This window comes from Filicampus tigris, chromosome 8 (assembly GCF_054856515.1).
Source record: "Filicampus tigris isolate MCC_2025a chromosome 8, RoL_Ftig_1.0, whole genome shotgun sequence".
Taxonomy (NCBI): Eukaryota; Metazoa; Chordata; class Actinopteri; order Syngnathiformes; family Syngnathidae; genus Filicampus; species Filicampus tigris.
In genome coordinates this window covers 10,068,134-10,092,519 of record NC_141224.1, presented here as the reverse complement: position 1 = coordinate 10,092,519, position 24,386 = coordinate 10,068,134, and the positions used below count along the sequence as shown (strand labels likewise).

Sequence of the window (24,386 nt, the reverse complement as noted above, 5' to 3'; positions counted from 1 at the left end):
GAAGATCAAACAAATGAGGCGCATCAAAAATTCTACCCCTTTCTTTTGTGAGGCAAGAAGGCTCGGGATTCGAGGACAGGAAAGCAACAGTGCTCAGTCAAGTAGCTCCCTGGTCTCTTGAAGACAGATGGAAACGTACCCACTATTAGCCTGATTTACTTACGGGTTACATGTGCGAAAACGGGCCAGTGATAATTGCAAAAAAATTGCAAAAAGATACATTCATTATCTAATTATTAAATGAGATTAATTTGAAGAATTTAGAGCACACAATGTGATTTAGCAAATATTAGATGAATTGCGCTGACTTTGGGATGACTTTTCCACTCGTGTAAACATTTTTGAAATGCCAGAAACAATAAGTATTGTGACATCCGGAAACAAAAAGTATCTTGACATCATCTATTCATTTATGAAATTTTAGAGCTTCTGAATGAATAAGGGCTGACTCGGATGCCAGGCATAAATTTTGGGCCATATATGCTCAGCTACAAAAAAAAAAATTCAGTCCTTTACACCTGTTGCCAACAGCGCATGCAACCTGTTACTGTAAACACGCAATTTAACACCCGCTAAATGAGATCTTAGTAAATCACCCCTATGTTTTCACTTTCCTCAGTGTGTTGGTTCTCTGGCCCTTTGCCTTGTTTGACTATATTGATATTGTCAGTGTTTATACAATAGATGCTCTTTACTAGGTCTTTGGATGCTTTGTCTCCTGGGAGTCACTCGGGTCCATCAGGCATATGCTGTTTGCCCTTTGCTGTCACTTCAAGTCTGTATCCAGCTTTTGTTTGTTTTGGCTGATTATTATACAGTAAGCCTTCAGTGGTGTGACTTTTTTTTTTTTTTTGCCTTTTTCCGGCTTCTCGGTCAGTATCTTTATATCTTTCTCACTAATCAGATGAGTTTTGGCCCCAATGTCAGTTTTTAAATGTTACAATTGTCCCATTAACTAACGGCGCTGTCCATTTGTCATCTGCTACCGTACTTACAGTCTCTCCTGATTCGTTTATTCTTGTGGACAATGTGATGACATCCTCATCTTTATGAAAAACGTTTCCCTCAAATCCTCACTGTCGTCTGTGTCCTCCTGCGCTGTGTGTGTACATCCTGTCTCTTCATATTCGACAGACACTTTCTAGAAAAATGGCTTTCACTTAATGCACATTTTTCTGTAGACATGACATTGTGTTGGCTTGTGTCCTGCAACCGAACACATCTTTCTGATTGTTTTGATTCCTTGTGGCGCTGCTTTCAAATCTACTGCGCTAGCACGGACTGGCAATTCATTGGGAGTGTTCAGAAGTGATCCACCCCCGACTATGTGACTGAAAAGAAGCAAAAACCTGGCATTTGAACGGGGGTGTGTACACTTTTTATATAAATTGCAATTAATGTTGTAATCAAGTTCCCTGTGCAGTCTTAAAAATGAGCTTACATTATGTGAAGACTGACATATGATCACTACACAATGTTGTGTACATCTGTGTTTATATTCCAGGAGGATTCATTTGTTATACCCAATCTGCCTCCTTTCTTGCCGTGTTAAATTTTATCTTCACTTCACATGAATTGTCATATACCATATTGTTAAAAATGCATACACATAAACACCTCACGTCTATATGCCTCCCTCTATTTGCAGCTGAGTAAATAAACGCCACCTGCCACTATTTGCTTGTAGTACAGCTCGTGTGCAGTTCTACATCTGTACAAACTGTAGCCACAATAAACATTTTTGTCTTTGTTTTGATTATAGATATTTTGATCCAGCTATTGCGTTAGATCTCATTAGAGTGCGAAGCTGTAGCAAAGACAGCATCACTATCAAAAGGCTATCAAAGTTTTTAGCTCTCATCTGTATTTATCCAAGGCAAAAACATCAGATAGAGACTGAATGGAAGTTAGGACACAAAGATGATAAAAAAAAAAAAAAAAGACTGCTGAGCTGAGGGAGCTGGAGTAGGAAGATTTTCCTCGGTGTTTGATGGTAGCGTCAGTCATGCTACACATGTCTGGGAGTCTCCATTCAGCAGGAGAGATGTTCCCTTCTATCCTCCGCTCTGATGCCTGATTGGAACCTACGCACACACCCGCGCCGCACAGCGCACACACAATGTTGGCATCTCTGTGCTGGAGTAAGATGAGATGAAGAACGGTGGCCCCGGGAGGCTGAATAGCTTTTAAATGCTGAATAGCAATGTTTGGAACATGGCTGGGCCACTTTGAAGATAGCACGGACTTACATCTATTTGGGCACGTTTCTACGAAGCAGAACATTTCAGCACATTTTGCTATTCCATTGTTAATCAACGCTTTTTAACACCAACCGCAGTGGGATGCCATACCAAAGCTATCAGTTGTTATGAGACTTCAGCTCAGTGAGCATCTTAGGAATGATCTCCACAAGTGTTTTGCTTTTGCTTTGACTATTTTGACCCACCACAGACTGCTACCAGTGGTGGTATCAAGGAAAAGTATGATGATAACTACAGATGACATCACAATTATCTGACTAGTCATTACAATATGAGCAATGCAGTTAATCAAATACCAATCACGCAGTTTGACAAAGCAGATACTAATGTGAATCGGATGTAACTTTGACTGTTAGCCATTAATGTTTCCTATTCAGTTGGCAAACCGTGCATACAACCAAACTAACATTTGACATGTACTGTCAAATGAACATAAAGCAAAGAATATTACACATTGTGTATTTAAAACAACCACATAGCTTTGCCTTGTTGAAGTTCGCTTGGATTAATGCTCACAGTCCAAAACGCCTTAGAACAGGTTAACAAATAGTATTGTATTACGGCGTTATAGCCCTTAGGCGACACACATATCAACACAAATGACAGAGCAACACATTTAGACAAACAATATAACAATACTCTCAAGCACATTTTCTTTATCCTCTGCGAAGAGTGAGTAATATTACTGCGGCTTACTGTGGAGATGTGATCGGCTTCATGTACAGTGGACCCCCACGTTACTTGCAGTTTGGCAACCACAGATTTGGATATTCGTGGATTTTTCTTCTTTTTTTTTCAATATTTTTTTAACATTTGAGGGATTTATTTAGCTTTTTTTTTTTTTTTTCCACATCCTCCCTCATGCCCTGTTTTTTGTGGAAAATTATATTTAATGTTTAATAGTGTTTTGATGTATTTTGATGTTAAAAACAAATATTATATATATATATATATATATATATATATATATATATATATATATATATATATATATATCCATTGGCGTCATTCATACACTGATTTTTTTGCTATTAGCGGAAAGAAAGGCAATCTTGGAAGTCTACCTGATTCACAGAACGGATTGTGTTTGACTTTGGCGGTTCCGCTGTAATTGTATTCTATAAAATGATGAATGCGTATGACAAAGACGTGTGTATATAATCAGATGAAGATGAATTCATCGGTAACGCCGCCACATCCACGTCTGTTTAACTGGCTCGGCTCCAGTGACAGGGCGTGTCATCTATAGCGATGATGTCGCGTGATTAGACCCCTGTAACTCACGCATGGATGGAACACTTTGTCATTATGGTAAATAGAAATTTAATTGTGCGTTCTGTGAGTTAAAGAGATGAGTGAGCCGGCAGCAATCCTAGTTGGACACGGAAAATCAGACATAAAGCAATAACTAACTTTAGCTAACTTTAGCATTAATTATGCGGACTAAACTTGTAGCCTTATAAGATCTAATTAGTTAAAGAATAAATGAAATATCCACACAGACTTGTATGACTAAATGATGTTAATATGCAGTTACATGTGTAATTCAATGGTGGACAGTTGAGCAATTATCTCATTCTGCTTTGTTCTTGTCTTCCTAATGGTCTCCATGCCAATTTTTCAAGGGTGCTGATGAGATCATTCCAACATTTCCAATTAAGACGCATTCTCCCGAACAATCCCCGAACAATGAGGTTTTAATAAGACCTTGGACAAAATGTACCTGTTAATATTATTTCCCACTGGAGAGTGTTTTCAAAAGGGCACTGGTGAGCTTTTCTACCTCATCCACCAGAGCAGCAAGACTGGTTAGGTGTGGAAAAATGATATAAAAGTGGGAAATCCACTGCGCACAAGCGAATAACGTTGGTTCCATTGTGTGCAATTTTTGATAAAAGGGGTGTTGTCTGGGGAAAGTACATTTGTAAGGCTTCCACACAATAAATCCAACTCTAGATCCACCCAGATAATAAAAAAAAAAAAAACATCTCATCTTTGTTAGTGCACAGAACTAATAACAGACCTGCTATTCATGTATTTTCTCATAAAATGGCAGTGTTTGTTTACTCCACAGCAGAGGGTCGGAAGACTACTTAAAAACTCTGTATAGTAAATTCAGAGATTTGTTTCTCAATACATTGTACGTGTAATTGCTAAAAACGCCCAAAGACCGAGAACTGTGTAGTACTCAACTGTGGAGATATACTGTAGCATTAAACTGTTTTTCACCATTTCAGTTTTACTGATTTTTTAGGGGGTAGGATGGGGGGGGTTCATGGCTAAAAACATTATGAGTCTCAATCTATGCATCTTCCCTAGATAGTCTACCGTTGTGGCTGCTTCAAAGCGCCTTGTTGTTGGCCATGAGTGCAGGCATGTCACGAAGAGAAGGCAGAAGAGCAAAGGAAAAAAGGTTCGGCATAACAATCAGTATGTGAACTGATGCTTCAGGCTGGCATAGCCACTTTAGAGTGCCTCGTTGTTAGCCGTGAGCGCACGCATAGAGAAAGACGGGAGAGTGAGGGGAGGAGTATATCTTTTTTGATACTTTGACTTGATAGCCAGCATATGGAGAACGGCTTTGCTCTAGTGAGCGCCTCGTCGCGGTGCGGAAAAGCCCCGTGATAACCCGGTGGGGTATACTGCAGCCACCAGAGGCTTTAAGCGGAAACATCATCATTTTTTTTTAGCCAGGTAATATTATCACACATTTCTTGTATTTGCAGGAGCGATGGAATGAGAAGTGATTCAACATGAAACATGAAGGGAAGCAGAGACAACGCCACTCTGTTTCCTTCCCACTCTCACTTATTTCCCAGGAGCATTTTTATGTAATAAACTCCATCAAAGCAAATGGAAATCCATTAGGCGCATTTTGGAATAACACGAAAATCCATTTTTCCCCGACACTCTAAACGGACGCACTTTTATGGAAATCTGTCGTTGAAATGTAAAAAGCTCACATAAGAAATGTGATGCTGACAGGTTGGAAGGTGTCACATTAAATTTGCACAAAGAAACAAGTGCGTAACGTACGCGTAAGCTTGTGGTGGCCCCATTTCATTCGGAACGGAGAATTTTTAAGTCGCACTGCTATCCGCTTGGGTCGGATTTCCCTCTTAACGTCATCACAGAGCATATTTAATAAAAAAAAACGTCTGATTGTGCTACACAGTGTTACTTTTTATCATGACTCAGCTTCAGAAAACAGGCGAGCCGTGATTGGTCGTTACCTGAGCCCGGAGCAAATGTGATGACATTTTCAGTCGACAGCAAGTGACAAAATGGCTGCCCCCTCAGATGGCTAAAAACCGGTGGATTTTACTGCTTAACTTATATTCCACAAATGAAATATCAATCAGAATGCCGTGCATAGACCAGTGGTGGCACATGAAAAATATTATTGTAAGGAAAATTTGGGGCTTGACTTCCACCTTAAACAATCAATCGATTACTACACCCATTCCATTTCCCATTACACAAGCATATTTTCTGAAAGACGATTTTTTTCACCCACTACAGTTATAATGAACATCAATTATATGTAAATTTTCTCGGCCTATTGTATTACAAACACATTCAACTCAAAATTTCTGTCATTCACTCTTCAATTGTTGTTAACTTCGAACCTTATTTAACGTTGAAAGGAAAAAACAAAAAAAAACGTCTGTTGTTGTTTTAGCCGGTTTGATAGTAATATTATTGTGTATCTTTTTCTCTAACTGCCACTGAAATCTTCAGGCTCCCCACAGGGGGAACCAGTGGAGCACACATAGTAAGCCGCTAAATAAGCCTGAAACTTCCAAATGACCATGGCTTGCCAATTTGGATCATTATATCAACTTTTTGTGTACTCACTTTGTACTTTGTGTGGTTTAAGTGTCGTGCAGCATTCAATGTTTCAGTTAATTTCCTCTCACTACGTGCCTGTTATTTTGTTGAACATCCGTTTTTGATTAGTCCGCAGAGGCCCAACTAGACGGATGGTTTAATAACTTCCTTTATTCCTGAAGCCCCAAATCACTCATTCCTGCAGTATACAAACTCATTATGCTTTTGGGCTGGTCTTTTTTCTCTCCGCATGTTCTGCTGTTCATTATAGTTGCTGGGGATCCTGGTTTCAAGATTAGCTTGATATTGTCCTGCGCTTAAAATTGCGTTTTGCATCCCTTCATATTTGGTTGGATCCACACCTTAAAGGGGTCTTTCCATCCAGTTTAGAAGTCAGTAAGATTTGAGTTTGGTGCTTTGATGTCTCACGCACACAAACGCGCTCACGCACACGCACACACACAGAGTAAATGCTTGTCCACAGCAGAAAAGCAAAGCAGGTGCGCGCGCACACATTCTCACACACACACACACACACACACAGCGGGGATGGTAAAACCTGCTTTTATCTTAAGGCGGGGATTTGCTTCCAGATTACTCAAGATGCTCTGAGCTCATTTCCCTCGCTTTGTTTTTTCCCGTTATTCTTTGCAAGTGCTAAAACTCTCCGTTTGGAGATTTTTTTTTTTCTCCTTTTTTTTCCAGGCCTGCTCTGTTTTAGCTCCCACCGCTCCCTTGGTTGATCTGCATTCAGGCTTCCTTGGTGGAAGCACCCCTCATTCTACCTTGCTGTCTTTTTTCAAGCCTTATAAATACCGTCGTCTCCTTGAAATATTTTACACTTTATTTCGTTACACTGTTCCAACACAACAAAAGCTCCACTGCAGCAGAGGAGAGACGACCTTCACCTTTAACCCTCGCTACAATGGCTCTATTTCTGCTGACTCATAAAATCAGCTGTAAACACGAGAAGAAAAAGACTCAACCCGTAACGAACCGTATTCGTGACTAAAGTGGTTGTCGACAATGCGCTTACAGTGCTATGAGGTGAATAAAATGCACTGTTTTTTCCCTCCAAAACCATTAAGCAAAGAATGAAATAATAAGATTAGTTTTGCGAGCTGCGATGAAAGATTTCTCTACCCAGTGGCCCAAATGTCGCGAAAAAAAAATCTGCAAGTATTAGATGCCTGCCACAAAGATTTGTAATGGCATATGGATGCGACAAGATGGTGGCAAAGCACTACTTATGTCTATAAATGAAACTCCTCAACTTACCTGTACATACTTCCTTGACAGCAAGATAGCCCAGATGGTGCCCAGCCTGAGTATAAAAATATGAATTTACAGAACATAGGTTGAAAAAAAAAAAAAAAAAAATCTGCAAATGGATGAATTTGCAAATACCGACTCACAAATATATTGGGGTTCGCTGTTCACTGAAATCAGAGTCTTATTTAATCTATGACTTTCTACACCGGCGGGATGACAGACATATTTCATGTAACAATAGTAAGGGACAAGAAATTAATTAAATTCAAGAAATTCATTTCTTTCCCCGGTTTTTTTTTTTTTACTGTAATTGTCCTTCATTGCTGTGAAAAATCGCAAATTGTGAGACTTTCTTGTGATTAAGGGCCATATAAATAAATTTGACTTGACTTGATTTGAGTTGACGTCATACCAATTATAGTTCCTCACCTTACAAAGTGCTACCTTGCAGGTGACTCTTGAGTTACACAACACACAAAAAAAACCCAGTACAAAACTACAAAATCTTCATTTCCACATCTAAAGACCCTTTTCCTTTTTGCTGTAATCCTTCTTACTACATAGCCACATGCTCACAAAAAAATACAGCGATTGCCCAGGGAGAAGAAGATCTAGCAGAGGCAGGAAGCAAAAGAATGAATGCCTAACATTTAATTACTCCTTCATGTGGCTATAAAAGCGAGGAAATGAAGGGGAGAAGGACGAGGGTTTGAAGAGAGCGGTGAGGGGAAGACACTGAGAGCAGTGTTTCGATCTTCATTTAATAATTGAATAATAATCTCCTTGGAGACCTGACCTAGAACCAGTGAGTAGAGAAACTGCAAAAGGCCCTGCGTGACACTCTGCTGCCCCCTTGTGACTTTTCAGCAACACACGCACACGCACATACACGTTCCCTGATGGAACTTTCAACTGGCTGCATCATACTGCCTGTTCTTGAATTACGGCAGATATGAGCCATGGTCAGTCATGGGAGGAGAAAGATGTCAGGAAAGAATATATTTCATTTTGTCATTTCACCTAAGCAGACACACACACACACACACACACACACACACACATACACACACTGCCAGACCTTATCTTCTTGTCAGGCATACTTTCGTTTAGATGGCGAGCACTGCATACTTTTTGGGTTGATGTACGAGCATTGGGGTTAGGGGACAACGTGGCGCTGACTTGGAGAAGAGAAGCGCTCACCCCTGGGTCCTGAGTCCATTCTGAAGCACCGACAAATACACACATTTACTTACACATTTGCTTTGTTTATTAAGAACTCGGTCGATATAGCTCAGATCTGATGCACAATGATGTATTGTGCCGGCGTTGGCGTGTCACTGCTTTTCTCAAATCAACAAATTGTGGAACCATGACCGAGCTTGACTTTTTTGTTGTTGTTGTTTACTTTATCTGTCTGGATATGACAATTCTAGTCATTTCCATACTTTTCCAAAAGTTTTTTTGCAGGTCTGTACTGGATGCATAAACTTCATGCCTGACTTTTAACAATACAGTAGAGGTGGGACAAAATATCAATATTGTGATGTCCTATCGTTTTTAGATGAATTGAAAAGGTTATGATATAATTTCCCACAACACGATAGATGATCTCTAATGGCATACTAGTGTGCCACTACACCCTGATAGGGAGTAGTTACCTGTAGATCATCCTAGATGTTGTCCTTCAATATGGTGCAAAAGATTGCATTTTTTCTAAATTGTCCAATAAAATCAAATACATCAAATAATTCATAAAGTAAACAAAAATGATGAACATTTTTAACACGACTTCTTATTTGTTCATTTTCCAGCTAATGTAAAAATATATTTGGTCAGGATATTAATCAGTGGGCTTAACTGTACACATTGTAGTTAGTGCATGTATTGCATATAAAGGAATATACACGAGACTATCTATTGCTGACACCGTGGATAACAAAATTAGAAACAATACACAAAATTAAGTCAAAAAGCAAAATCCAGGCAAAACTAAAATGTACACAATAAATATACAAATATACAAAAAAAATACATAAAAGACAATGTAATGAAAATAATATACGTCCTTAAAAACGATCCCCTGTAAAGCCACCTCTGCATCTTGATCCAAAGCAACTTTGTGTTGATATTTAGCAATGTCCTGTTTTTTGTCTTTGTGTGTCCAGTCTGCGTCGCGAGGGCTACACGATGCAGGTGAACGTCAACGACTACTTGGACATCTACTGCCCTCACTACAACGACAGCCAGCGCATGGTGGGCACCAGCGAGCAGTACGTGCTCTACATGGTCAGCTACCGCGGATACCGGAACTGCGACCCCCAAATGGGCTCCAAGAGGTGGGAGTGCAACCGGCCGCACGCCCCCCACGCCCCCATCAAGTTCTCGGAGAAGTTCCAGCGCTACAGCGCCTTCTCGCTGGGCTACGAGTTCCACGTCGGGCAGGAGTACTACTACATATGTCAGTATTCCTTCTCCATCCTCATTCGTCAGTTTTATTTCATGTCATTATTAGAATCTAAACATCAGGGTTTGGTGTGTTTTTTTTGTTTTGTTTTTTACAGCCACGCCGACTCATCACCACGGCCGCAGCTGCCTGAGACTACGTGTGTATGTCTGTTGCTCCACAGGTGAGTCTCGCACTTTTTACACCCACAATCAGCATCCATCTGGGTTGAGCCGACCACACATACTTGCTGTACCCACACGAGCGCGCCGTTATGCTTCGCTGAGGACACCTGCTGTCTGCACTGCCACTAAAAAAAGATTTTGATTAGATTTTTTTTTTTTGGGGATTACTTTTTGTCAAGGTTTAAAGGGGACATTTTAAGGAAAATGTACCTTTTAATTGTTTGTATGCAAATAATGGAGTCCCTGAAGTCCCTGCCCACCTGACAAGTGTGAAATTAAACAAACAAGTAAATCTGAGCCTACTGAAAAAGTATCTGTGAGCAAGACCTTCAAATTTCCATCCTACTGCTACATGACTGTGGGGCTAACTTAACATAATACCACACCAAGGTTCGGCACCTATGTAAGAAATTTAATTGATAATGTTTTTAAGTATCAGCGGCTTGTTCATGAAGTAAAGCCTTCACATGGGAAAAAAACAACTTCAGAAAGAAAAAGCATATGAAGTGTGTTCAAATTCTTATTCTTTGGAGTATTTTTGACAAAAGCAGGCCACAGACATTTTATGAAATACGGAAGCGTGGGACTGCCAATGTGGAGGGGTTGAACGTACTTGTAGGCTAAATGCTATAAATGTTGTATTTTTTCCCATGATGCCATGGGGTATTGACTTGCGCAAATGGGTACAAAAAAAAAATTGGGAGGGGTATTTGGCCCACATTATACCAATATGTTTGAAAGTTAAGTAAATCAACATGGTTAGTTCTTATTCTTTATGGCTTCATTATTATGTGTGCAATGCATGTTTTCCCGTATTGACTTGCGCATGCGAATACTTTGTAAGCACATTTGAACATACTTGCAAGTTTGAATGTATCTGCCAGTGAAAAATGTTTATTCCACATTGGCAGTTCCACGCTTCTGTAAGTTGTTTTAAATTGTGAAAAATAAAATGCATGTCTCTTTTTAAGCGGTAGTGTAAGGATACTCACACCAGGACAGAATTTGCATGTACACACACGTACACGTTTTTGTGTTTTTCTGGGCACATCTGCTGGTTATGTACTGAAGGGGACCCAATTTTTAAACATGGATTTTGATTCGATAATCATCCACCCATCCATTTTTTTATTGCTTTTCTCCTCTGCCGCCTGATTAGAAAATGCAAGTTACGTCTACACACACCTCATACACACACATGCAGTCTAAAACAGGTATGGTGTGTTAGTAATACTCCTGCTGAGTTTTCCCTGCAGTGTTTCCACACACAACTCTCGTTGCCGTTTTTCCCTCTCTTCTTTTTTTTGTTCTGTCCTTCCTCCCCTCTCTCTCTCTCTCTCTGACTCAGCAGCAACAGTTCTTTGATGGTCATCCTTTCTCCATCCCTCCCCAACCATCATCTTCACCCCTTGTCAGAATCAATTTATTACTGCTATGTGTGGTCAGTGGGTGGCTATGTATATGTAGTCTTAACCTCTCTCACTGTCTCTGACACACGCACACACTCACACACTTTGATCCCTGGCCTTTCCGGTCTTTTTAACTTAGCCACCCCTGAAATATTAACCTCTCCTCCATGGCGGACTCCGTCGCCCTTCATCTCTTTTCACTCCAAACATCCCCCCCCCCCTCTTCCTCTGCACTCACAGTGCTGCCATGGCTTGTCAGTCAGTGCGCTCCTGGCCATTTTGTTAACCCCCGTGCTCTTCCCTTTGCTGCTCTCTTGCACGTGTCTGTCAAGATCACCGGTTAGAAGTAATTAAAAGCCCTTTGGTCAATAGTTTAACCCTTGCTCCCTCGCCCTCTCGCTCTTAGCCTCCGATGTAGACGACGAGCCAGAAACAACAGAGGCAGACTACACGCTTACACCGGGCCTAAAAATGGACGACGTCGGTGAGTCATTTTCTTCTTCACACCTGAGCGAGTGTTGAAAACATCTTTGAGGCACATCTGGATGTAACAAGACACACTCATACTTGTTCACCCTGGAATCACAGCTGGGTCGTCAGCGTTCATGCCAAATGTCATAAAAGAACATGAACGTCATTTGTTCCTATAGGTGGAATTCTTTACTAACAAGGCACAATTGTTCGCTCTCAGATGGAAATTGTCTTTAACCAGAAATTACAGTTGTATGCTATGAAGACCTGTATTATTCATCCTCATGCCAAATTTTGAGTTTAGGTTATTCTTTATGTGCCGGATGGGTAAGTTCTGGCTTAAAAAGACACAAGAATGTCCCGAAAGATTGTAAGGAAAGGCAAGGCAGCTTTATTTATATTGCAGATTCCATACACAATGTGCTTCACAAAGTATGACATTTAAAAGCATTTAACAAACAAAAAGGTGAAAGAAATTTTAAAACAAAGCAAAGAGATAAAAAGTAGCTTACAAAAATTTTAAAGAATATATAGTGCAAGAACAAGATTTAGGGGGAAATAATGATTTTGAAAATGCTTTAAAAGACCTTAATCATAGCTGTGGGGGGAAACAATCGTTTTTAACCTGGTTTTAAAAGCATTCACACTTGGGGCTGACTTTACTTCTGTTTCCAGTTTATTCCATTTGCATACAGCGTAACACCTAAATGCTGCTTCACCATGTATGCTTTGAACTTTTATTTTTTACATTGTGAAATATAATTTAAAGGATCGTGGTAACTTAGCATAGCATAGAATCGAGAGCTGTGATTCAAACTCAAACTTTTTTAATCAATTCAATACACGATTGAAATTAAAGTAAAATACTGCTGAACCGCTTTGGGGCAGCGATTCTATTGCTAACCACTAGCGAAAACTCACTATTGGTAATTGATAAAAGCCAAAAGAAGATCCTGCTAGTGGCGAAGTGCTCTGATGAATTCCAGTAGAAAAGTTGCAGCACTGAACATATCTGATATGAACCTTCTAGTTCCAGGGACAAATGTGATGATTTTGAAGCCGAATTGCTATACTTGATTTTTTTTCTTTTTCTTTTTTTTTAAATATATAATCATTCAAATCTGTCAGGGTTGTTAACTATATTTCCATGGTGTATCAAATTTTCAATTTTCAAATTTTCACTTATCAATTCCGCACAATCGACCAAATTCCTAAGAATAAATCAATTGATTATGCCCTTCCCTATATTTGCATATACTTAACACTCATTAAAACAATATAGAACGTATTTGATTCTGACTCCCAAGGCCGAACACCGCTGAAATCAGCAGTGTGTATGACAAACATGATGAGTCGATTTGAGACTTTTGGCCCCGACTTGATTGCATTGTGAGCGTATACAGAAAGGCTGGATTTCTCCCACCGTTACAACAAATTGTCAAGCCCTATGTTGCGCAGGATTACACAGCAATTGATGTCACAGGAATGATACTAAATCTATCAGCGCTGATTTACCGTTGGCAGCGATGCGGGTAGTAAATCGGTAAGTGACAGACACAATTAAACGTCTTCGCCAATGGTGCGTTATGTCGCTTTCACGCGTCAAAAACAACAACATTGTGCTGCACCCGGCCAGGTCTGGTTATGCAAGCAGCCACGTGGGCATCAATCCTCATCCTGTCAAGTGTTTGCACTCTTCTGTGGCAGTTTATAAAATGTGCTTGCTATTAATCTGTGTGTGTGTGTGTGTGTGTGTGTGTTTGCCTCGTAAATCAGTCTGTTCGTATAACTGTCATGAAAAAATAAGTCATCGCTGCTGTGGCAAATGACTGCGGGTCATATGAACTCGTTGCGATACCTCATACGTTCTGTCGTGTTCTTCTTTGCCCCGTATATCTCTTTGCGTATCATAACAACTTCCCACCCTCATAGCTCCTGCATGGGGGGGATTTTCGGGGGTCTGCCAAACCTCTGTTCGTTCACCTTTGGAAGTGTCTCCCACCCACGCCCTCTCCCTCTGAATCTTTAGCTATGGATTCTTTGATGTGCCATACAGTATGTTTTCATTGCCTGTATGTTTTCATTTGCAAGGAATTCCTTATAAACAAACATGTTTTTTGTTCAAAATTGTCACACCCAAAAAAACAAGAACGACCGGAGTAGAAGGCGAGTGAAGAGCGAGTACTGCAGACAAACAAGCGCATAAACAAACTCGACAAGCAAAGGCGTCTCCTCGACTGACATCTAATTACACTTGTCGTGACACTTTTTTTAATTACTGTTATTCACCTTTCACACTCAGGATAGCAGCCAGCTTCAAAGCAGCCTGCTTGTTGTCACTGTCTCCATTTAAGCCTCCTTCTCTGTTTCCACACTTCTGTGATTGGATTTCATCTGGCGCAAGGTGGCGTGAGCAACTCCCCGAGAAGCATGATGATGCTGATCTGCCCGTCACCAGGGTTCAGGTTTCAGCTCCTGACCAGCAAGCCCGGCCATTAGCGGAGAAATCAGAAGCTTTTTTCCTTTTAATGGGCTTTATTATTGCAGCAATTACCGCTGACGACGTGTCGGACGACCTCTTCCAGGAACATCAGGAGGGATGTCACTGATGAGAATGTAATGTTAGTCACTCGGCCGCTTTTAGCATCGACGGCACGTAGTTTGCATCCAGTGGCTTTTTATTTTAACTGCAATTACATTGGCTCCAACTTTGATAAAGTGCAACCTCTGAAGTTGAACACAATTCGTTCTGAGTCTCTGGTTGACTTCCAAGTTGTTCCCATAGAGATAATGTAACCAAAAAAAAGGGTTCCGGGCTCAAACTGTCATTACAAAAACATTATTAACCGCACAAAGTAAGATTTAAAGTTCTTAAAGAGGAAATCAACCCAGACATATATTTTTCAACAATATGTTCCCAGCAGGCCCACCAGTTTAAACTCGGAATTCTCATTAATATTGCGTTTGTGGAATATGAGTTTAAGCAACAAATTCCACCTGTTTTTAGCAATCTCAGGGGGCGGCCATTTTGTCACTTCTGTCAACTGAAAATCACAACTACCCAGGGCTCGGGTAACGACCAATCATAGCTGGCCTGTTTTCTAAAGCTCTTTTTCCACAAACGTAATATTTATCAGAATGCTTTGTTTCAACTAGTGGGCTTGCATAGAATATATTCTCGAAAAAAATATGTTTGGGTTGACTTCCCTTTATGTGTCATGCATTAAAGTTGATCACTATACAATACCGTAAATGAAATAATCCTTAAATAAAGGAATGATGCTCACCCTGTAATCATAAGCCGACATGCGCTGAAATTTATTTGGCGATGGGGGGTGGGAACGCACCGGCCGTTCTCAAACTCCCAAAATTCACGATGGCCACGCAATGAACACAAATAGTGCATCAACACATGTAGACAGACAATGTAATGTGAATTCATCATCATGCGTTTAATTCATCATCCATTTAATTCTTTACATTCTACTTAATTATGTTATTATAACATCGTTTTTAATATAACATTTTATAGTGTGCTATTTTCTTTTTTAGAAAACTTGTTTTTTTTGTTACATACAATTTTGGTTGAACTTGAACAATTTTCCATTTTTAATGGTCCTCAATATTAGATGAACTGTATTCTTGGACTGTTTTCAATATGAATAAATAGGATTCAATGTGTTTTTTGTAAGTAATAACACTGAAAAAAAATGATGCTTAGGGCTATGTGTGTTCAGGGCGAAATGATGATGAAAAGAATATCATAATGAACTGAATCGCTGAGTTCATCAAGTTACCCAACTCACAAGCATCACAAATGATTGCTGCTGTCAGGAATTGTTCTGATTGACGTTTGAAGTGACTGAAGTCAGTGAGGTCGAAACAGATTTCTGGCCCATGTTGGGACTTGAATTTTCACTCTCACACCCCATTGGGGCAATTTTCTCAGACTATAAAACTATTATATAAATATTTATGTCGTTTCACAATACCATATCGGTAGCAAAAGTTCAGCTGTTAAATTTAGCCTGCGCTCTTCTTACATTTCTATTCAAACGGCCGAGTGTGTTGTGCTAAGTCACTGGAATGCCCGAGGACACTTTTTTCCGACAACTGGATATGACCTCAAAGAAGATTTATGTAGTCAAAACAGCTTTTCATCAGTTTTCAGTGCGCTGCCGGATCCAATTACATAACATTGTACAGGTTGAGCATTTTCAGTGCTCTCTTTCAGAGTTATGTTTTGTAAAATAATACACCTGTAAAAGACGATTCTCCAGATAAGTACAAATATAAGCCGTTGCTGCTAACACTGACAAATGAAATCCAATACAAAAACTGTATCTAAAACTGCTTTATAGATACAATGCTAACTTTTGAGAGATACTGTAGGTGCTGTTGTTTTGGTTAGCAAAACAGCAGTACACACAGTGAATATTTAGTGTGTTGCTACCAACATTGTTTATTTGCCAACTCAATTTTTGCATGGCTGACCTTTTTTTTTTTTAATTTCCATCCATGTCCATCCTCTCAAAGACCCATTAATATACAAATTCTGTAACTATGTGTATGTTTATAAAGTGGATATTCATGTAAGAGTATATTATTGGTGTGTTGTTACCAGCATGTATTTGGTTATTTGCTAACTCAATTTTAGTGGTATGATGACTTTCTTTATCATGGCATTTCATGCATATACATACTATACACAACTACCCGCTTCCATCGACTGAGAAAAATAAAATGCTGTTATTATTCAGTGCAATTTAATAATAATAATGAAGTCTATTTTCCCTGTTGAATGCAGTACAAGCAGCATAGCACTTTTATTTACTTGTAGTATACAGAGTACTATCTGCACCTGTTGCCTACTTTTTTCTATGGATCTATATTTTCTAATATGAGTAGTATGTTTCCTCTGGACTGTTGTATTTTATCTTAAATCCATTTAATAATTGTTTTATTTTGATTAGGTTAAAAAAAAAAACATATTTATCAATATCGGATGATGAAATACTTAAATTGTGATAAATATTTCAGCCCTATTTTCCAACTTCATAGTAACATGCTTATTAGTTAACAGTTGAGCCTGCATTACTTTACACTTCAATTGATTTTGAACAAAGACTAAAACTCAGGAGTTGCCAGTTTCATTTGTGTGCTTTCCTTTAATCCTCCAGAGTGAATTGTTTGTGTTTTATTTAGAATTTAAATCCTGTGTTGCAGAGTAACTTTTGTCAGAAATAAGCAAAAGGTCTCATCTTGAAAATGATCTTTGGTTTAATAGAATTTTAAGTACTACTGGTATCGGTCACTTGTTATCGGTATAGGTGATTACTCAAGAGTTGTGTACTCATACTGGTATTGGTCTGAAAACTAAATACCGGTAGTGTTGAACATCCCGAATTTACAACATACATGTATGTATGCCAGCATAAGTTACTGTCTTTTGCCATATCCTTCCTGTCATTTCGAGCGTCACTCAAAGTGGATCAGGTTATGAAATCAGGTTATGATTTTGCCCCTAAAATGCAGTCACTCATAAAGATGATGTTATATATTCTTCCTTCATGTCAACGTGACAGTGGCGCCTTCATTGTTTAAACTCCTCAGATACAACGGACCAGTTTTCTAGCCCTCATGTCACCTCGTGTGAGCAACTAATTACGTGTATTATGTTTCACATTTGCGTGTATGTGTGTGTACGTGTGTGTGTGTGTGTGGGGGTGGGTGCGTGTGTGTGTGTGTGTGTGTGTGTGTGTGTGTGTGTGTGTGTGTGTGTGTGTGTGTGAACTAGTTGTGCAAGATACTGTGCTTGTTTGTGTCTTTAAAAATTCATTCCTGCTCCCGTCGGTCTCTCGCTGCCTTCCACAGCGGTCACGGTGTCTAACGCAGGGGTGGCTAAACTTTTGTGCTCAAAGGTTACTTTTGATTTTTAAAAAGAACAGATGAGGCATCTGGAGTTTAAAAAAAAAAAAAAAAAAAAAAAAAAAAAAAAAGGAAAACGTGCACATAAACAGAATTGATGGTCATTTTTTCATTTGATCATTATTTACCAATTTTTTAAATAAAATTGACAATTGAAATAATAAATAAAATAAGCAATTGGAAATTGTTTATTTTACTAACATTGTTGTGTTATTCAAAACTGTTTATTTTAACTGTAAAACAATGATTCACAATCATATGAAATTTACAATTAATTTAATCGTGATTAATTTGCAGTTACTTAACTCATTCACTGCCAAAAACGTTTTTATATGTCTTTTCACAGTCCAGACATTCAATCCCAGGAATTTATTTATATATTTTTTATTTTTTTAAAAAACGTTTGAGTAAAAGAGGGTGTAAAAATGTCTGGCAGTGATAACATTTTATTTTATTGCTCAGCCATTTTTTGCTTTGACTTGCGAGCAAAAGTGTGAGCTACGAGTGCTGTTGAGTGGCAGTGAACTCAACGCATTGGAAACAAGCAGCAGCAATACTACCAAAAAAAGAGGTTTCAAGCTGCTTATTGCCAGTTGAAGTTTAAACATAAAACTATGCGAATTACACATCGTGTATTTAAAACAACCACGCAGCTTTGCCTTGAAGCAGTCCGTTTAGCCTAATGCTAACAAACAATACAAAACTCCATAGACAGGTTAATGAAGAGTGTTAATGTCATGGTGTCATAAACCTTTAAGCAACAGATGATTGAACACAAATTGATTTTAAAATTGCAAGGATTCTGACCAATGACAGCAATATATTCTTCATTCTCTGTGGAAAAATTCAACATGTCTAAGTAATTGTGACTGACTTCCTTGTGCATATATATGTTTGTCCCAAGGCGGTCACAACAAAAGTCCATTGCATTAAGAGCATTTTTTTTTTAACCTACAATATTATAGACTGCTATTTTTCTTATTGAAAAAATGCATTATAAAATATTTTGGGGTTTTGAGGTCAGGAAAAAAAAAAGTCCGCTGTATTAATGAAGGACTCCTGCTAACGTAAATGACCAGTGGACCTGATTAAAGAACCGAGCTGGCCCGCTGGCCATACTTTGGCCACACCTCATTTAACCAGATCTCTTGGGCTGCAGCGAGTTCACCAGATCACAGCAGCGGGAGACAGCAGTCCGTGTTTAAAAGCAGGTGTCGGCTTGTCATTACATTAGTCTGCTGTCTGTGTGAGCCGCTGAGCAGCTGCCAGACAATAATATTGGCCTTTTTTTTTTTTATTTGAGCACCAATTCAAACATGAATAATAAAATGTCTGCTCCCCCGCCTTGTTAGTCGGCTGGGTCAGGTGTGTCTGACCGCACGTCAGGAAGTACGGCGAGACAAAACTTGGTGTTGCGGCACTATTTCTATGACTTTACCAGGTGTGTGTTTGTGTGTGCGTGTGTCTGCCACGGGAGTGTGTCACTGCAGAACAATAGGAGCTCTATAATAACAGCTGACACGCGCTGCGTGTGTCACTCAACCGACTGTCTGCTTTATTTTCTAAACATCACTGGACATTTTTAGGCATACCTGAACAACCTATTAAGACCAGGTACAAGATGTAGCAAATACTCTGCCTTCACAAAAATAAAAATACCCAATTTTGATTGTGAATGTTTGAGCGGTATTTGTTTAACAATATATTTATTGTGCTTCAACTTTGCAGTGGTGTCTGAATTATAGTTTGTAATATTTTCAAAATATTTGATTGTTCTCCAGCTTCTGCAGACCTTACTGATAATATGAGCGTTTGAATCAGGTGTGTTGCAGCAGGGAGACATATTGTAGAAAATCATGCAGGATACCGGCCCCCGAGGACTGGAATTGCCCACCCCTGCTTTTAGCCAGACACCTGCGTGACTGCTGGCGGCTGCAGATGTAAAGACAAGATGAAACCCATGTTTAGGTTACAAAAAACATGTGGTCCTGACCGTAGCAGCCGCAGCTTGACAGCTTTACAGTAATAACTTAACAGCAACATTGACCTCCTTTCAAACTCCAAGAACAAACGCCAAACTAGTCTTCATATTTACTGTCAATTGCATTTTACAATTGGGTCATCCAGTAAGTGTTGCCACCCCAATGGGACGCTTCGGGGGTACGGAAATGACAGTCCATAGGACTTACAAGCAAAACATCCATCCATTATCCAACCCGCTTCTCCTCACAAGGGTCGCGGGGCGTGCTGGAGCCTATTCCAGCTGTCTTTGTGCAGTAGGCGGGGGACACCCTGAACTGGTTGCCAGCCAATCGCAGGGCACACAGAGACAAACATCCGCACTGACAATCACACCTAGGGGCAATTTAGAGAGTCCAATCAACTTACCATGCATGTTTTTGGAATGTGGGAGGAAACCGGAGTACCCTAAGAAAACCCACGCAGGCACGGGGAGATCATGCAAACTCCACACAGGGAGGCCGGGATCGAACCCACGACCTCTGAACTGTGAGGCGGACGTGCTAACCAGTCGACCACCGTGCCGCCCCAAGCAAAACATGGCGCTATTAACCTAATTACTTATATAATTAAAGCGATGGTTTTCAACAGTCAACAGAAGTCATGTTTTTAGTGCTTTTTTTCCGTCATTGCGTGCAATTACACACTTTACAGTGTTATGATTCATTCTGTTTCGCATGAGATCGCGTGAGGTTTGCTTTTTCATCTCAAATCTCACTTGACTTCAGGTCACAGTTAAAATTGATTCATAGGTTGTCCTACTTGGAGTTAAAGTGTGTTTTCATGAGTTGATTTTTTTTTCGAAGCTGGAAAAAAGAACGGTTACAGGTACTTGTTTTCCACCCCATTTTAAACTTGAACATATTTGATGCAATGCAACATTTTGTATCTCCCCAAAGATTTCTCAAACAGAATAAGGACCACTCAATAAATAAATAAAAACGTGCAAACCACGCAGTCCCTGAACATAGAAAAACAACCGGCCTTCTTGCTACTCCCAACACTATACAGTCAAGCAGCTCAAAAAAACAACTAAAGTACCAAGGAAAATGTGGCCCAAAAGTAGTGTGTTTATATACTATGTGTGTGTGTGTGTGTGTGTGTATGTATATATATATATATATATATATATATATATATATATATATATATATATATATATATATATATATATATATACACATATATACATATATATATGTCTGGGTTTTTTTCACACATGTAACTGCAGATTTTTCCCTCTTCTCTCCCTCAGATGAATTTAACCCTTCTGTCCCCAAGTTGGAGAAGAGCGTGAGCGGTAGCAGCCCGTCCCGGGACCGCCTCCTGCTCACCGTCACCATGCTGCTGCTGGCCGCGCTCTTTGTCTCCTAGCAACGGCCGTCGCATCAGCGTCACCATGCCAACGAGCCTTCGGAGGGTGGACGGTACAGCGGCGGGCGGGACAGTGAAGAAGCAGTCTGTGTATGTGTGTCGTCTGTGTGCGTGTGCGCGTGTGTGTGGGTGTTGGTTCATGCACGCCACACAAAGCATTTATAAAAGTGGCAACATCGGACTGAAATTATTAAATAATTGTAAAAGACAAAAAAAAAAAAAAAAACACACACCATTAAATCCACCCACGCATTTGATCGGCTGGTTCACTTCCTGTTGGTTCGTTGCCATAGTTTCACGCAACGGGACAAGTTGAACTCAAGTGAACTGCATCGAATGGATTTTTTCAGCATTTCAATGGGAACAGTGTGGAGAGGTAAAGGACTAGTTTTTTTTTCTTCCCAAGCAGAAGATTTTTTTTTACGTCATCTCCACTCGCAGTCAAGCCGGGGGGAAACATTCGTAAAAGCATTTAAATGTCTGAGGTTAACAAAGCACATGCGCGCACAGTCGCGGCAGAGCATCCCTGCATGTGAACATTCAACAATACCGAGGAGGGATGAAGAAGTGCGTTGGCGTTGCTATGCTCGACCACAATCTCATTGGCCATTTTATCATATATGTACGTGTGGGTGTGTGAGCGGATAACAACATCCCGGCAACGCATCCACACGCTTCATTCAAATGCAAAAAACGTATTGAAAAAAAAATGCTAATCGAAAGTGGCGAGGTTGTGTCCATTCAAAAGTCAACCACTACACCGATTATAACAACTGCTTACCAAGAAGAGCATCCCCATGGCAACTAGCACCTTATTTCACCATGGTTACCACTCCCCTGCCAGACAACCGGATTCGAGTTGGGACGGCCTGACAAACTCTCCCGCTCACCCACCTCACAATCTAGCGGCATGTGAGGCGTTCAGGCGTGCGTGTAAATCTCAAGACTGGACCGCAAATGAACATTTACATGTTTTGAAATGTAATGCAAGTGGAGTTTTCTTTTTTCTACAAACTTGAAACTCAGTGTCCTTCGGCGTAGCTTTCGTTTGATTGTTTTTTTGTTGTTTTTTTTAATTATTATTACGTTTCTGTGACGTGTCTCTGTTAATAGTGATGGAATACGATGGAGCCATATGTCAACTTGGGCTGCAAGCAGACTGGTTCCCAAACCTTGAGGTTGTCAGTGTTTGCAGAAATGTCATTTCGATCCAACTGTTCTACCTAAAATGAAGCTTGAAGCATCTTCACACATGTTGCAGCATGCCGTAATATAGTGGAACCTCTGAAGTTGAACACAATGTATTTGTCGCTTTTCTATTTGGCATTAGAAGCATTACTGGTACACTTCTGTTGTGACATCACAAAAAAAGCCAAAGAAATCAATTCATTTTTGGTTAATTCTTTTGATGCTAATGGACCCGAAGTCTAATCTGGAAAAGCATATTTTCCATTTTTGCTTTCTAAATTGTTTACTTTAGTGTGGGACAAACGGAAGTTCCTGTTGCCCTTAAGGGGCGGGTTATACACACCAAAAATTGCTGTTCAGTTTGGACCTTGATTTTCAGTTGCTGGTTCCATTCACTTACAGTACAGCAAGGGAACAAAAGCTTAAAGAGAAAAGTCAACCCACATTTTTTCTTGTGTTGTATGAACCCCCGCTAGTCTAAACACAGTATTTGGATTAATACAACATTTGTGGAGTTTTTGTTAAGCAGCAAAATCAACCCATTTTAAAACATCGCATGGGGTGGCCATTTTGCCACTTACTGTCGACTAAAAATGACATCACAGTTTCTCTGGGCTCAGGTAACGACCACTCACGGCTCACCTGTTCTCTGAAGCTGGGCCGTGATCGGTCATTACCAGAGCCCTGGGCACCTGTGATGTCATTTTCAATTGACAGAAAGTGGCAAAATGGCTGCCCCCTGAGATGGATAAAAATAGGTCCATTTTGCTGTTTAATTCATAGTCCACAAAAGCAATATTAATCACAATACCCAATTTAGACTAGTGAGGCAGCATTGAACATATTATCATAAAGACAAATTTGGGGTTGACTTTCACTTTAAAAGAAATTCCTTACGTTTCATGTAAACAGGAAAAGATTTAGTAACATTCAAAATGAAACAACAACAGCTCAAATCTTTTCTTTTTAGTAGGGTGCAACATCAAACAGAAGCAGATAAATGCAACAGTAAAGTAACAGTCACATTATTATGCGACAAAAACATTGTCAATAACAAAAGCATTTGTTATTAGTTTGGCGCCATCTGAATTTAGTAATCATTTTCATGGCTACTTTTGAACCGGAACTAAGGAAAAATCACTAGAGGGTTGGAAATGGCCTTGAATGTGTCACCTGTACTTTAGAGGTTTCACTGTATTCTCTCTCTGACAGTTTCATTGAAACACTACATGATTGACACAGACTGGATTGTTGAGCTTGTGTGGAGGGCTTTTTTTATTATTACATTGTAGTCTGCTTTTAAAAGAATGCGGCCTTTGCAATCACCTTTAGATGAAAGTACATTATATATATATATATATATATATATATATATATATATATATATATATATATATGTATATATGTATATATATATATACGCATACATGCAGAACTTTTTTTTTTCTCAAGACCTTGTGTGTTGTTCTGATCATATTAGGATACAACACTTGCAGTGTGTGATCCAGCCCAAGTGTATATATGGCTATGAGGGTGGGGTTGGGGGGGGGGGGGCTCACTCATTCTTGCACTTAAGAATTAGGACACAAAAGAACGTATGTGTGCGTGTGAAAGTCTACGCGGTGTTGTCTGGTGAGGCAACAGAAGCATTTACTAGTGTTGGAAACAACAGTTACAATCATGTTTACCTTTCGACTGGAATGACTTTAAATGTAAACCGAACAAACAAACAAACAAAGCATAACAACAGAGGTTCTAACCATGAGTGCGATAACAAAATAATACAAATCCTACTTTTAACAAGATGTGCTTCTGCCTCTTTTATTTGTCTCAACAAACACATCAATACAAACTGGTTTTGTCTTTGAGGATGTGACAAAATGGACCGGTAATCCAATCCAGGAGGACAGCTGGAGATGTTGCAGCAGAGCGTGTGCGTGCTGTGTAGATAATGTTGTCAGATTGGATTTTTTTTTTTTTCCATATCAAAGTTGACACTCTCCCT

At 39.6% G+C, this 24,386-nt stretch overlaps 1 protein-coding gene across 1 annotated transcript in view; it reads left to right on the top strand.

Moving 5' to 3' along the window:
- The window catches only part of efna3b (ephrin-A3b), a 70,384-nt gene extending 46,490 nt beyond the window's left edge, over nucleotides 1-23,894 (top strand). The window contains exons 3-6 of the mRNA XM_086038970.1: nucleotides 9,530-9,822; nucleotides 9,926-9,991; nucleotides 11,808-11,885; nucleotides 21,075-23,894. Of these exons, the coding sequence (XP_085895096.1) occupies nucleotides 9,530-9,822; nucleotides 9,926-9,991; nucleotides 11,808-11,885; nucleotides 21,075-21,193 (556 nt within the window). The 3' untranslated portion in view covers nucleotides 21,194-23,894. The remainder of the gene's footprint in view (nucleotides 1-9,529; nucleotides 9,823-9,925; nucleotides 9,992-11,807; nucleotides 11,886-21,074) is intronic.
- Nucleotides 23,895-24,386: the final 492 nt, after the last annotated feature.